The sequence below is a fragment of the Tasmannia lanceolata genome, unplaced genomic scaffold (genome assembly GCF_043159265.1).
Source record: "Tasmannia lanceolata isolate RefF3 unplaced genomic scaffold, GAP_Taslan_0.1 ptg000012l, whole genome shotgun sequence".
Lineage (NCBI taxonomy): Eukaryota > Viridiplantae > Streptophyta > Magnoliopsida > Canellales > Winteraceae > Tasmannia > Tasmannia lanceolata.
The window spans coordinates 43,531,570-43,546,385 of record NW_027518689.1 but is presented as its reverse complement, the minus strand read 5'-3'; the positions used below and the strand labels follow the sequence as shown (position 1 = coordinate 43,546,385).

General features: G+C 38.4%; 1 protein-coding gene and 1 long non-coding RNA gene across 2 annotated transcripts; both read right to left on the bottom strand.

The window, feature by feature from the left end:
- Positions 1 to 542: 542 nt before the first annotated feature.
- Positions 543 to 4,627, bottom strand: LOC143887386 (uncharacterized). Its single transcript, XR_013254150.1, has 3 exons — positions 4,570 to 4,627; positions 3,435 to 3,603; positions 543 to 694 (listed from the first exon to the last, which is right to left on the bottom strand). It is a non-coding gene; the product is annotated as an uncharacterized LOC143887386 (long non-coding RNA).
- A 2,867-nt stretch (positions 4,628 to 7,494) lies between these two features.
- On the bottom strand, positions 7,495 to 7,992 carry LOC143888840 (uncharacterized). The gene has a single exon (XM_077393235.1). It carries the CDS (start codon positions 7,990 to 7,992, stop codon positions 7,495 to 7,497), a length of 498 nt encoding a protein of 165 aa, XP_077249350.1.
- Between the last annotated feature and the right edge of the window lie 6,824 nt (positions 7,993 to 14,816).

Here is a 14,816-nt window from a genome sequence, read left to right as displayed (position 1 = left end):
AATGCTGACGTGTAAATCTCAGATAAAAAGAAAAGAAATTCCTCTTTTTCTCTAGCTTCTCTAGCTATATATATATACTAGTTGCAGACCCGTGCGATGCACAGGGCGAGGAAAAAAATATGCTTAAAAGCTATTTTCATTCTAATTATGGGAATATTATTTATTAGTTTTAAAAAGTGAATCCAAAGACAAGTATATATATTTCCATGATTTGGGGTATAACCTGGGTTAAATTTCAAATTATGAGAAATCAAAGAAAATCAGGTTAACAAACCCAAATAATCCAAAAGGGCAAATTGCTTTTGGATTGAAATAGAGAGGGAAAAAGGGTTAAATTTGCCTTTGAAGAGAAGGTCTGAAGGCATTCAAGTCATTTAAAAGTGAAATTTTATCATTTTAATCAAATAATAACAGCCTATAGTTTTATATAGGGAAACACATATCACAGTAACGGAGGACAAACAAACCAAATAATTTTTCGAAGCAGAACGCCGGAACCATATAACTCAAAACTAAAACAATAAATTATGCAAAGGAAGAAAGATTAATGTTTTATGTATTTTTTTATAGTTTGATTACATGCTTACAACGCAGTGGTGTTAGTTGGTTTTTTGTTGTAGTTTATGTTCGTATTCGAGATAGAAACAGAGTGATGTGACCTAATCCGACTCAAAATCGTCGAGGCCTAGCCGATCTGAAACAAAATAATCAGAATTTCTTTTAGAAAAAAAAGAAACAAATTACGCATAGGAGTGAATTAATTAATAACTATAAAAAAGGAAAAAAAATCCCCAACCTCCTTTACCCAAAATAGTAGATACTGATTGTGTAAAAAAAGGGAAAGAAAAAACCCCATCGACATAATAAAAAAGAGCCGACCCCCTTTACCCAAAATAGATGATATTGAAAAAGTTTAAAAAAAAGGAAAAATATCCCTAACACCATTACCGAAAGAAATGAAGATATCACAAAAGAAGGGAAAAAACACAGGTATGAAAATGTTAGATAGAATAAAAAACACAGAAGAATAATAATAAAATGGAAATGACAATACAAACATAAACCTACTGAAATCCAGAGATTTGCAAAGGATGATTGGGGCAACAACATGATAAAAAGAAAGCAGAGTTCCAACAAACATATCGCAGCCCATGTATATGGATGTAGCCCATCACCACCACCATAAAAAAACACTCATATAAAGAATTCCTCTTCAAATTTGAAAGACAATCTCAACGTTAGAATGATATATTTAGTTGGCAACTCCAATCGGTCAAACCCATTCACCTAAATCTCAAAATTCAAGAAGAAAATGATCAAAAGAATCTCAAAATCCAAAATTCACACTGAACTTTGTGAAATATTAGATAGCCTAGACCATCATTGGAAACAGTATAAAACTTAATCCAAGGAATTTAAAAAATATGAACAGAAAGAAGCAGACAAAAGGCTTACATCTAGAGTAAAACCAATATAGATTAGAGTAATAGCTTGCTCTTGGTGACATACCATCTATGATGATATCGCCCTGACGGCTTTTGGGATGTCTCGAGCATCGACGATATGCTTGAACAATGGTAATATCTCGTTCAAGCATTTGATGCGCGTCAAATAAAATCATACTTATATATATATATATATATATATATATATATATATATATATATATATATATATACACACTAACTAAATCATGTTTATTTCAGAAATGCTTTTTTCTTGTCTCTTCTAATCCCAATCGAAGCTTCTCTTTGTGGAAATCATGATTAGAACAAAAGTAGTATAATGAAAAACTTGAAACACATGAATCGAAGACTTTGATTCAAGCACCTATAGATGAACTACTAATAGATATGAAAAACTATGAACAAACATAAACTAATAGAAAGGAATAAAGAATAATAAAAGTAAAATCTCTTGGCGCCAAGCGAACGAAAGTGAAAAACAAAGCTGTTAATAACATCCTTTCAGATAAGTCTGCCTTTCTAATAACAAAGCTTTTTATTAACGCTTCTCATGAAAAGACAAATTTTAATGGCGTCCAACACCGGTGTCACAACAGAAACTGCACCAAATATTCTTCCTCAGTATTCTTCTTGAATGGAGGGCACACCACCGAATCATATGAAAAAAATGGCTGAGTTTGAATGAGCTCGTAAGAAAGGAAATCTTCATTTAAAAATGTTTGTATGCGTTAGGAAATGAATCGAAAATACGGAATACCAAAGGAATTCTTTAAAAATAATTGCGGACGGTACCAATAGGACGAAGGGGCGACTTTTCAAACTTCAACAGAAACCAAAACGTGTGTGTGTGTGTGTGTGTGTGTATATATATATATATATATATATATATATATATATATATATATATATATATATATATATATATATATATATATATATATGAGGAAAGTGTTTCTACTCGGCCGAGTAGAAAAGCTTATCTACTCCTCCCTTTAAAAAGTACAGTGGGCCCACACATTGTGGATGATCCAAAGCATTCATTTGATAGGTCTTATCATAGATAGGGTGTGCCCAAAAAATCAGCACCAAAGGGTCATCCTAGCCCTTCGTTTTGTTGGGCCTTGTAGAAACAGAATGGACGCATCTTACGCATCTTACACAGTGCGTCCATTCTGTTTCTACAAGGCCCAACAAAACGAAGGGCTAGGATGACCCTTTGGTGCTGATTTTTTGGGCACACCCTATCTATGTTAAGACCTATCAAATGAATGCTTTGGATCATCCACAATGTGTGGGCCCACTGTACTTTTTAAAGGGAGGAGTAGATAAGCTTTTCTACTCGGCCGAGTAGAAACACTTTCCTCTATATGTATATATATATATATATATATATATATATATATATATATATATATATAATGAGAAGAAGAAAATGAAATGGATGAAAGCAATGGATGGAAACCCAATGGATGGAAACCCAATTACTCTCACACCTTGAAACAAACATGCAGACCAAAAGAAGAACACAGACAATTCACTTTTCTTGATTGGGACCCAGTGGGTAACAGGCATTCCTAACATAGATTTTGCATTTTCATCTTTGAGTCACAATTCAAGAGGTAGGAAAAAAAATGCAAATGCTCGCCTACTTGCAAATTGGGATAAACTACTACTTGCATCATAAAACATCAACACAGATCAGAAGCCCTCTTTAGCAAAAAAAAAAGATGATTGGATTCGAGATGAACATCACATCCCAATAAGCAGAAAAAAAGAAGAAGAAGTTAGAACAAAGTTAGCTTTCTGCCATTAAAAAAAAAAAAGCTTTCTCATTGCATGGACAACCAGGGAAAAGAAGGGGAAAAAATAGATACTACAAAACAGATATATTTGAGAGAAATTAAAAGGCAATAAAATAAAGGCGCAACCCATTTCCAAGGGAAAAAACCCAGAATCCAATTCATCTACCTTATATCCAAGTTCAGCACTCATTATGAAGCATAAAGATCAGAGTAGTAGCTTCCTGTTTTTGAAGGACCATCGATGATTATTCTCCCTGACAGCTTTGGGGACGTCTCTAATATTGACGATACGGCTGAACATCGGTAATAACTCATTGATGCATTCCATCAAACACCTGGTGTGCATAAAATAAAATCATATTCAGATACATAAAATATGAGAAGTAGAAAAGGAAATTGACGAAAGAAATGGTTGAAAACCATTAGACGAAAAAAGGTTAACCCCCAAGAAATTCACAGATGCACATAAATGATACGGGTAAAAAGATCTATGACAAAGATGCCCAGACACATGCACATCTATAAATAAATATAGAAGCATTGTTTTTTTTCCTCTATACAAATAGCACAGTTATGTTTAAAGATGATTTCCTTTAAGGCATTTCATCGAGCAAATTGTGTGCACATGAACCATGTATATGAAGTAGGAGAAAGCCTCCATCATCTGTTGGTGTCGCTTTTAATGGGACACCATCTTCTGGTTCTTCTTGTAAATCATCACATGTTATTTGCCATACACCAAATGAATTGATGTTCTCACCAATGTGTGCGCTAGAAACAAAATCATGAGCTAAACTGACAACCATAACTCCAGAATAGTTGCATCAACACAATTTCTATGAGACCATGCTTTAGTATAGAATATACACCAATATTAAACCCACCAACAAAATTAAATGAAATTATATATATATATACACACACACTTGATGAGATAAATATGAAAGAAACAACAAAGGTAGAGCCAAACTATAACCAAAATAACCCTTCAGAAGAATAGAAGAAAGGAGAAATATCTCAAAATTGGAAGAACCGGATTGGATTGCGGTGATGGAGAGAGGAAGAAGAGGCAGGTAGAGGCCATGGCAGCCATTGATTCTCAGAGAAGGGGATTAATGTTTGGGGAATGTGGAAAGTCTAGCCATAAATCACACACTATGCAGTCACGGAAAGGTTGTATGCGTTTGGAGCTTCCCCTATGAGGAAGCGTTATGCATTAGGCGAAGAGGCAATCGGCAAAACACATTAATATAAAGCGGGGAAATATCTAGAAAATGGTAAGGGGAGACGTTTGGAGATACCAAAGGCTCTTGTAATTCCAACTTTTGCGTAAAAATTACTCTCTATTAAAATCAGAACTTTAGATTTCCCTAAATTTCAGCCGCAATGAGGAGATACATTATTTATCTAAATTTTTGCATAGAGGAGTGACACGTGGCATCACCACGGCTTAGAGGATTCCGCTTTACTTATATATACTAGTAAAAAACCCGTGCGATGCACGGGCAGACAAAGAACTGTACGAACCACGTCATAGGTTGATCCAAACCGTCCATGTGATGGAACACAACATAAATAGGTTGTGCCCCAAAAAATCATTTCCATAGGCTGATCCTAGCCCTCCAATCTAGGATCATAATTACTCTTAAATCGGATGGTTAAGATCACCCTATAGATTTTTTTATTAAAAAACCAACGGACCACGTCATAGGTTGATCCAAACCGTCCATGTGATGGAACACAACATAAATAGGTTGTGCCCCAAAAATCATTTCCATAGGCCGATCCTAGCCCTTCAATCTATAGATGTTTCCATAATTCTTCTTATCTTAAATCGGATGGTCAAGATCACCCTATAGTTTTTTAATTAAAAAACCATAAAGGAGGGGCGTAAGATCGAAATTATATGGCTTTAATGTGTGCCTTTGTTAAAAGCATAAAGGAGGGGGTAGGATTGAAATTACCTTTGTTAAAAGCATAAAGGGGGGGGGGGTAGGATTGAAATTATATGAGTTGAATGGGTGCATTTGTTCAAAAAAAGTCAAAAAATGTGACGTGTAATTCTCACGTGATTTTCAAAAAAAATGGAAAAAACTCTCCTCTTTTCATCCCAGCTTATTGTATAATATATATATATATATATATATATATATATATAGAGAGAGAGAGAGAGAGAGAGAGAGAGAGAGAGAGGAAAAGGACTGTACGCTCGAGCGTACCAAGCTTATGGTACGCTCGAGTGCCCAATCACATGTGGGTCCACTTTGTTAGGATGATCCAAAGCATTCGTTTGAAAGGCCCTTACATAGATGGGATGTGTACCAAAAATCAGCTCCATTGGATCATCCTAACCCATCCATTTGTGGAGGGCAAAATGGACAGACCACAAATCTTCCCATTTTTGCCCTCCACTTTTGGAGGGGTTAGGATGATTCAATAGAGCTGATTTTTGGTACACACCCTATCTATGATAGGGCCTTGCAAATGAATGCTTTGGATCACCACAAAAAATGTGGGACCCATGTGATTGGGGCACTCGAGCGTACCATAAGCTTGGTACGCTCGAGCGTACAATCCTTTTCCTCATATATATATATATATATATATATATATATATATATATATATATATATATATATAGAGAGAGAGAGAGAGAGAGAGAGAGAGAGAGAGAGAGAGAGAGAGTTGGTGAGCTTAAGCGCCCCAATCACATGGGTCCCACATTTTCTGTGGTGATCCAAACCATTCATTTGCAAGGCCCTATCATAGATAGCGTGTGTACCAAAAATCAGCTCCATAGGATCATCCTAACCCCTCCATTTGTGGAGGACAAAAATGGGCAGATTTGTGGACAAATAATGTCTGTCTATTTTGACCTCCACAAATGGATGGGTTAGGATGATCCTATGGAGCTGATTTTTGGTACACACCCCATCTATGTAAGGGCCTTTCAAATGAATGCTTTGGATCATCCTAACAAAGTAGGCCCCAATGTGATTGGGCGCTTAAGCTCACCATAAGTTTGGTGAGCTTAAGCTCACCAACGCTTTCCTCATATATATATATATATATATATATATAGAGGAAACTGTTGGTGAGCTTATGGTGAGCTAGCTTGCCCAATCATATGGGTCCCACATTTTGGGGAGTGATCCAAACCATTCATTTGCAAGGCCTTATCATAGATAGGGGGTGTACCAAAAATCAGCTCCATAGGATCATCCTAACCCCTCCATTTGTGGAGGACAAAAATGGGGCAGATTTGTGTCTGTCCGTTTTTGTCCTCCACAAATGGAGGGGTTAGGATGATCCTATGGAGCTGATTTTTGGTACACCCCCCATCTATGTAAGGGACTTTCAAATGAATGGTTTGGATCATCCTAACAAAGTGGGCCCCTATGTGATTGGGCAAGCTAGCTCACCATAAGTTTGGTTAAGCTCACCAACAGTTTACTTATATATATATATATATATATATATATATATATATATATATATATATATATATATATATATATATATATATATGTTTGCTTTATTCGGAGTATTGCAGCATGATCGTGTAATAATATGGTCCCAAAAAGAGTTACGCGCAGGATTTGAAGGACTTTCTTTTAAAATAGTTAGGATTGTGAGTCTAAAACTGATTATCAGGCTCAAAGTTAACTTCCCTTTCCTGAATTTTCAGGTCATTATCCTGTTTGTTTTGGATTTTGAGAACCGAGTATGAGTCTAAAACTGATTATTGGGCTCAAAATTGACTTGTTTTTCCTTGATTTTCAGGTTATTGTGGTTTTTTCTCCGGTAGATCGAGAGAGAATTCCAGCTCTAAATTCCAGTCCCCTGCCTTATTCCTTCCGGTAACCTGTTTGTTTTGGATTTTTTGAACCAATTGTGAGTCCAAAACGGATTAGGTCCTGTTCGTTTAAGATTATGATGATAGGCACTTGACCTATCAGATGGCAATTACCCACAGAGAGAGAGAGGGAAAGGGTGTCCTCTTGGTAACCAGATTTTCAGAAAATTGCAGAGATGTCTTTATTCAATCAATTATGAGAATAAATACAAGTTTACTTTCGTCCCTCCATCTTGAGAAAGATGGCAAGTTTCCCATAATTACTACCAACTAAATAAGAAAGTAAATTAACTAGGCAACTTAGGCTAAAACATAAAGGAAAAATATTCAAAACACAAAATATGCACAAGGAAGGAAATCAAATCTCCAATCAATGAGGAATGTTGCCAGATGTGTAACATTGCCGCCCCCTAAGCCCAGCCATGTCCTCATGGCGTGAAGGAAAAGTCTGCCATAATTCCCATGTAGCATCCTCGTGTGGCAAGCCACGCCATTTGATCAATAACTCTGTGACTGCCTGATTTTTTGTCTTGATCATTCGACGGTCCAAGACCTCTTCAGGTTCTGGATGTAAGTAACCATCGTCAGTGAGCGGTGGCAACTCGGAGTGCAGGGGAACCGAAGGACCCAATTGCTTCTTCAAACAAGAGACATGAAAGACTGGGTGGATACGAGAGGTAGGAGGAAGAGCCAGCTTGTATGCGACTGGTCCAATGCGCTTCAAAACTTCGTACGGCCCATAAAACCTGGGTGCAAGTTTCATATTCGTACGAACTTCAACTGAAGTTTGGCGATATGGTTGTAACCGAAGGAAGACCCAATCTCCAACTGAAAATTCACGTTCAGTGCGATTTTTGTCAGCTTGCATTTTCATTCAATTGCGAGCATTCGCGAGGTGTTCCTTTAGATAATGCAGGAGCTTATCACGGTCACGCAACTCACTGTCCAAATGTCCCACCATCGTGCCACGTTCGGGATAGCGACCAAGAATAGGAGGTGGGCGGCCACATACAGCTTGGAAAGGCGTCATACCGATGGATGCATGAAAGGTGGTGTTGTACCATCACTCAGCCCATGGAAGCCAATGAACCCACTGTTTGGGTTGAGTACTCACAAAGCAACGCAAATATTGCTCAAGGCAACGATTCACAACTTCGGACTGGCCATCTGATTGAGGATGATAAGCACTGCTCATACAAAGCTGGGTACCATGGAGGCGAAAGAGCTCCTGCCAAAAGATACTAAGAAAAACTTTGTCACGATCACTAACAATTGAATTAGGAATACCATGCAAATGAACCACCTCTTGGAGAAAGACATGGGCAATGGATGAAGCCGTGTCAGGATGTGAAATGGCAGTGAAATGAGCATACTTAGAGAGGCGATCAACCACAACAAGTATAGTTGTTTTTCCTTCAGATGTGGGTAAGCTATCCACAAAGTCCATGGATATATCAGACCATACCTGATCTGGAATGGGCAATGGCTATAGTAGACCTAGTGGTGACAGCATTTCTGCTTTGTTTAGTTGGCATGTATCACAAGATCGAACAAATTCACGAACAGCCATTTTCATTCTCTCCCAATAGAAAGCGCGAGCTAAGCGCTTGTAGGTGCGTTCAGTGCCAGAATGCCCTGCCTCTGCAGTAGCATGGAATTCATGAAGAAGTCTGGCAATCAATGGTGACTGGTGAGAAAGAACAATGCGGTTTTTGAAACGTAGAATGCCATCTTCCAAATGATAATTACCCATACTAGAAGAGTTAGCACCTAAGCGAGCAATGAGATCCTTAGTATCTTCATGACGGCCCAAGTCTTGACGAATTTCATCAAGCAGAGATGAAATGGGGATGGAAAATGAGGCTAACTGTGCCTCTGTTTCCTCCAATTCAAACTGTCATGAAAGCCCACCAGCAACCACATTATCTTTGCCCCGTTTATAGATTATCTCGTAATCAAATCCCATGAGTTTCGCAATCCATTTCTGCTGCATTGTTGTGCCAATGCGCTAATCTAAGATGTATTTAAGGCTTTGATGGTCGGTCTTGATTTTGAAATGACGCCCCAAAAGAGAATGACGCCATTTGTGGACCATGTACACGACCGCTAACATTTCACGCTCATATGCGGAGAGACCGAGATGACGGATGGAAAGGGCTTTGCTACAAAAAGCAATGGGGCCACCCTCTTGCAAAAGAACACCACCAATACCTGTGCCAGAAGCATCACATTCAATGATAAATAATTTAGTAAAATCAGGTAACCGTAGTACAGGGGTGATCGACATAGCATGCTTTAAGGCCGAAAATGTGGCCTCCGCTTGCGTGGTCCAAGTAAACCCATCCTTCTTTAAAAGATGTGTGAGTGGTGCACATAACTGACCATAGCCCTTCACAAACTTACGATAGTAACCCGTAAGGCCAAGAAACCCACGCAATGCTTTTAGAGATTTACGACGCGGCCATTCCACCATAGCTTTAATTTTCTCCGGATCTGCAGCTACACCCGTGTGAGAAATAATGTGGCCCAAGTATTCAACTTGTGAACGTCCAAAGGAACACTTGGAACGGTTAACAAAAAGTTGATGGCGGCATAATTCTTGGAAAACAACTTCAAGATGCTTCAGGTGATCCTCCCAACACGGACTATAGATTAAGATGTCATCAAAGAACACCAAAACAAATTTGGGAAGGAATGGCCTGAAAACGTCGTTCATTAAGCTTTGAAAAGTTGAAGGTGCATTTGTTAACCAAAATGGCATCACCAAAAACTCGTAGTGGCCTTCGTGAGTTCGAAAAGCGGTTTTATGTATATCTTCCTCACAAACACGAATTCAATGATACCCGGACCGCAAATCCAATTTAGAGAAAAACATAGCACCATGCAATTCATCAAGCAGCTCATCAATAACGGGTATGGGGAACTTATCCTTAACCGTGGATTGGTTCAAGGCCCGGTAATCTATGCACATGCGTCATGACCCATCTTTCTTTCGCACAAGTAAGAAGGGCGAAGAGTATGGGCTGGTGCTTGTTCATATGATACCTGCTTCGAGTAACAAGGTGCTCGATTTCATTTTTTTGCATATGAGGATAACGATAAGGCCTTGCATTGGTAGGTTGTGCTCCTGGCTTCAAGATTATATGGTGATCGTGAGAGCGACGCGGGGGAAGAGTTGTGGGATGTGCAAACACCTGCTGAAAGTCATGTAATAATGCATCCAGATCCTTCGACAGTGGCACCTTAGTGTCAGTTTGGGGCATTGCGTTGAGATGCGCAAGAAGGGCCCACGAGGTGTGCTTGAGAATGCGACTCATGGCTTGACGATCAACTGCCTGTACTGATGAGTTCCGAGTGCCATGAAGAACATACGGCGCACCGAAATACTCGAAAGCCATGGTTAAATCATTGAAGTTCCATACAATACGACCCAAGGTACACAACCATTGAGTACCCAAAATCACATCAGATCCATGGAGAGGTAACACATAAAGATCAGTCACAACTCGCAGTGGGCCGAGTTGAAGGGAAACTTGTTGACAAAGTCCTGAGCAACATAATTTATGACCGTTGGCCACAAGTACATCAAATGACGCATGTTGCTGAATATGATAGCCCAATTGGCGCGCAGTGGATTCTGCTAAGAAATTATGCGTGCTACCCGAATCAATAAGGATGCTTACTCTTGCTTGCTTGATGTGTCCCCACAAACGCATAGTTTGTGCACGTGTGGCCCCCGACAAAGCATACGATGAAACCTCCACCACCGCAGCACTTTCAATTTCATCCGTTGGCAGATCATGTTCCTCCGAGTCTTCAATCATAAAAAATTTCATGCTCTTACATCGATGACCTGGCATGAATCGCTCATCACAATAGTAACAAAGACCTTGTGCACGCCTACTACGCATCTCCTCTGATGAGATCTTCGTAACTGGGGCGGTAATCGTTCCGGGCCAACTCTTTGGGTTGGGTTGGGTTGGGTGGGTGTAACACTCGACCCAATATTTCCTGAGCCTCCTGAACCGGCATGACCTGTTGTAGAGCTCGTTGGCAATGTTACACGACCAAGGCCAGGACACGTTGGCTTCCGCAAACGCGCTAACTTCTCCTCTTGACGCCGAGCTAGACTCATCGCATGCTTTAAGGAAAAAGGTTGGAACACTAATACCTCTTGTCCAATCTCATCCCTCAAGCCTTGTATGAATGTTCCCATTAGCGCCTTGTCTGTCCAACCCTCAACCCGATTCGCAATTTGTTCAAATTCCTCTTGATAACCTTGGACAGTGTTCGAACCTTGGGTTAATTTGGACAGCAACCCATCTAAGTTCTCATGGTCAGTTGGACCAAACCATAATAATAGTGCTTCTGTAAGTTCTTTCCACGAACGAATGGCTGTGGTTTGATGCATCCATTGAAATCATGTGGAGGCCACTCCGTCCATGTGAAATGATGCCAATAGAACCCTTTCATGATCCGATGTCTGATGATAATTAAAGAATTGCTTGCCCTTGTATATAAATTCAAGGGGATCACGTCCATCAAATCTAGGAAAATCGATCCGTGCGAAGCGCGTTTGGATCCGCCCATCTCCTTGCACATTTTGAACATGACCACCAACCATTGATCCTCCTTCACTCAGAGCATTCAACTCGCCATCACCGACAGCAGTTGGCATATGTGATGACAATCGTTCCATTGCCTGTAGAAGGATATTGAACTTGTCATCAAGTTGCTCCTTCACCTCAGTCACTGGTGCTTCAATACGATCGACACGAGCCTCCATCTTTTCTAGAGCGGCGGCACCTTGTCTCTTCTTAGGCATGCCCAAGAATCGACTGCTCTGATACCAAATTATAGGTACTTGACCTATCAGATGGCAATTACCCACAGAGAGAGAGGGAAAGGGTGTCCTCTTGGTAACCAGATTTTCAGAAAATTGCAGAGATGTCTTTATTCAATCAATTATGAGAATAAATACAAATTTTCTTTCCTCCTTCCATCTTGAGAAAGATGGCAAGTTTCCCATAATTACTACCAACTAAATAAGAAAGTAAATTAACTAGGCAACTTAGGCTAAAACATAAAGGAAACAAATTCAAAACACAAAATATGCATAAGGAAGGAAATCAAATCTCCAAATCAATGAGGAATGTTGCCAGATGTGTAACATATGACAGCCAATTGCGAGTGCCAAACCAATTATTGTACTCAAAATTATGTTTAAATTTGAGCCCAACAATTGGTTTAGCACTCACAATCGGTTGGCATAATCTTAAACGAACAGGGCCTTAGTGGGCTCAAAGTTGACTTCTTTTTTTCTAGATTTTTCAGATTATTGGGATTTTTTTCTCTGATACATAGAGAGGATTCTAGCTCTGAGCTCCGGTCCCCTGCCTTATTCCTTCAGGTAATTAATTCCTTTTCTCCATTTCTCTGTCTTACATTTTTTAAAGCAAGCTGACCAAAGTAATTGATTTTTGAAGCAAGCTGCCCAAAGTTCACCCAATTGAAGTAATTCCTTTGCCAGTGTTTTCATTCTTTTGTTTCTTTTTCTAGCTTCTGCATTTCTTGTCTTCACTTTCCTCAATGTATTAACTCCTACAGCAAGCTCGTTGGACAATTTTGTTCAACTTTGATGAACTATCATGGAAAAATTTGTGACTTGGAAGAGTCTAATTTACTCTCACATATATATGTAACTATGAATTTCTTATTTTCTTGATTTGTTAGTACATATAAATCACAAATCTACCAAGTAACCTACTTGGAACTTCCAATCCAAAACATCAAATTGTGAAACTATTTGGATCATGAATGGGAATGTGCTTGATCTGTGATTTGCTAGCACATGTGAATAAAAACCCGAGCAATGACTCATATGTAAAGTCTTATGTCAGAAAATGGTTTAGGGTTGTCTATTTGGTGAGTAGTTTCATGTGGATCACATGAGATGCTTGTTGTAGTATACGTTCTCTTGTATCGCAGGCTGAAATTTAAGTTATTGTAACGAAGCTTTTTCGTACATAAGGTGGTGAAGAGAGTTTGATTCTGGGAGATGAACATGTGCTTAACACAGTGATTTTCTCTTGGGTCTTGAATGTAACCCCTGTATTTTGCAGCTCGAGGCATGAACCTATCTAGGTTCTACTTAATCCCATCACCTTTAAATCTGAGGTTATTCCACTTTCAGTCGCTGGAAAAATCCACACATTTTATTTTGCTCACCTGATCTGGCCACCTTAAATCATCTATATGATATATGGCTAATTGAACACATCTAAAAAAATCTTACGTATAAAAACCTTTGTGCAAATGGAAGTTTTGTATTCATTTCTTGTCTGTTATCACATCAGCTATGAACCTACCATTAATCTGGATTAAAGCTCTACATGTTAATTCTAGATTTTTATTTAAGACATCACCATTAAGCGCATATTTTCTTGCATTTTCTTTGATTGATTCGGATATTCACCATTTTTGCCAAAGTTCTTAGAAATTCTTCTCACTATATTCTTTTTGCTGAAGGTTCCTAACGGATTTCAGAAAAAGATTTTAAAAAATTCCTGAGGTCGCCTCCTTGAATTTTCAAATAAGAAAATAAAGGCCGACTGTTAACTTTGGAAGGAAACTCTCAAGATTTGATATCTGAAAATTTTTATGTTGGGTGCAGCACTAACTCCATGAGAATGTCAGAGATTAGTGGATTTCAATTTCCCATAAATCTCATGACGTACAATTTCAGCACCTAGACCTTCAGTTTCACCTTCCAACTGTAAATTTTGAAAAGTACCTTACTGACAATAACAGGATCCCATGAAATTTTAAGGCTAAAAATTCAGAGCATAGACAGGGAAACAAATCTGAAACTGAGGGAGTTTATGAGAAAAGCTCAGTTCAGAATACTGTAGATATAGTGAAAAAACTGGGTTTTCGTACTAAAACCATTTCCTTGATCTCAAAGTGTTCAAAGTCCCTTCTGGTTTTTATTTTTTCTAAAGAAATGTTTGCAATCCATATTCTTCAATTTTATAAAGTGGGTTTCTTCATGTCAAGCCATTTAATTGACTTCAAAGATATGGTGAGATTGTAAACGAAATCACTTCAACTTTAGGGCCCGTTTGGATACCCCTTGGATTTGGATTTGGAGGTGAATTTGGATTTTTAAATCTAAATTCAGCGTTTGGCAAGCCTTTATGACATCTGGATTTGGATTTGAGTGAAATCCACAAGATTTACAAATTCCTCATGTTAGGGTAATTTTTTAGATTTATAAATCCTTTCTGCGAGAGGTTATTTATAAATCTAAATCTGACCCGTAAGAGGTTAAAATGACCAGAATATACCAAAAAGTGTTAAATGACTTAAGCACCCACATGACATTAAAAAATGATAAAAATACATCGTATAACGTAAAATGACTAGAAAACCCGAGTTAGGCAAAATGACCGAAATACCCCTATACGAGTAAAAATGACAAAATACCCATGTCGTGCAAAATGACTAAAATACCCTTATAACATAAAAATAATCAAAATAACCTCATACAAAATAAAATGACTAGAATACCCCAATATTATGAAAAATTACTAAAATACCCCTAGATCAAGTAAAACTGACCCATGGCTCATAAAAATTGACTAAAATAACTAAAAATACTATCATGAGATAAAAATACGCCATATTAGGTAA

Coding starts and splice junctions, on each gene's coding strand:
- LOC143888840 (XM_077393235.1), bottom strand. CDS start 7,992: ATGCAAGCTGACAAAAATCGCACTGAACGTGAATTTTCAGTTGGAGAT.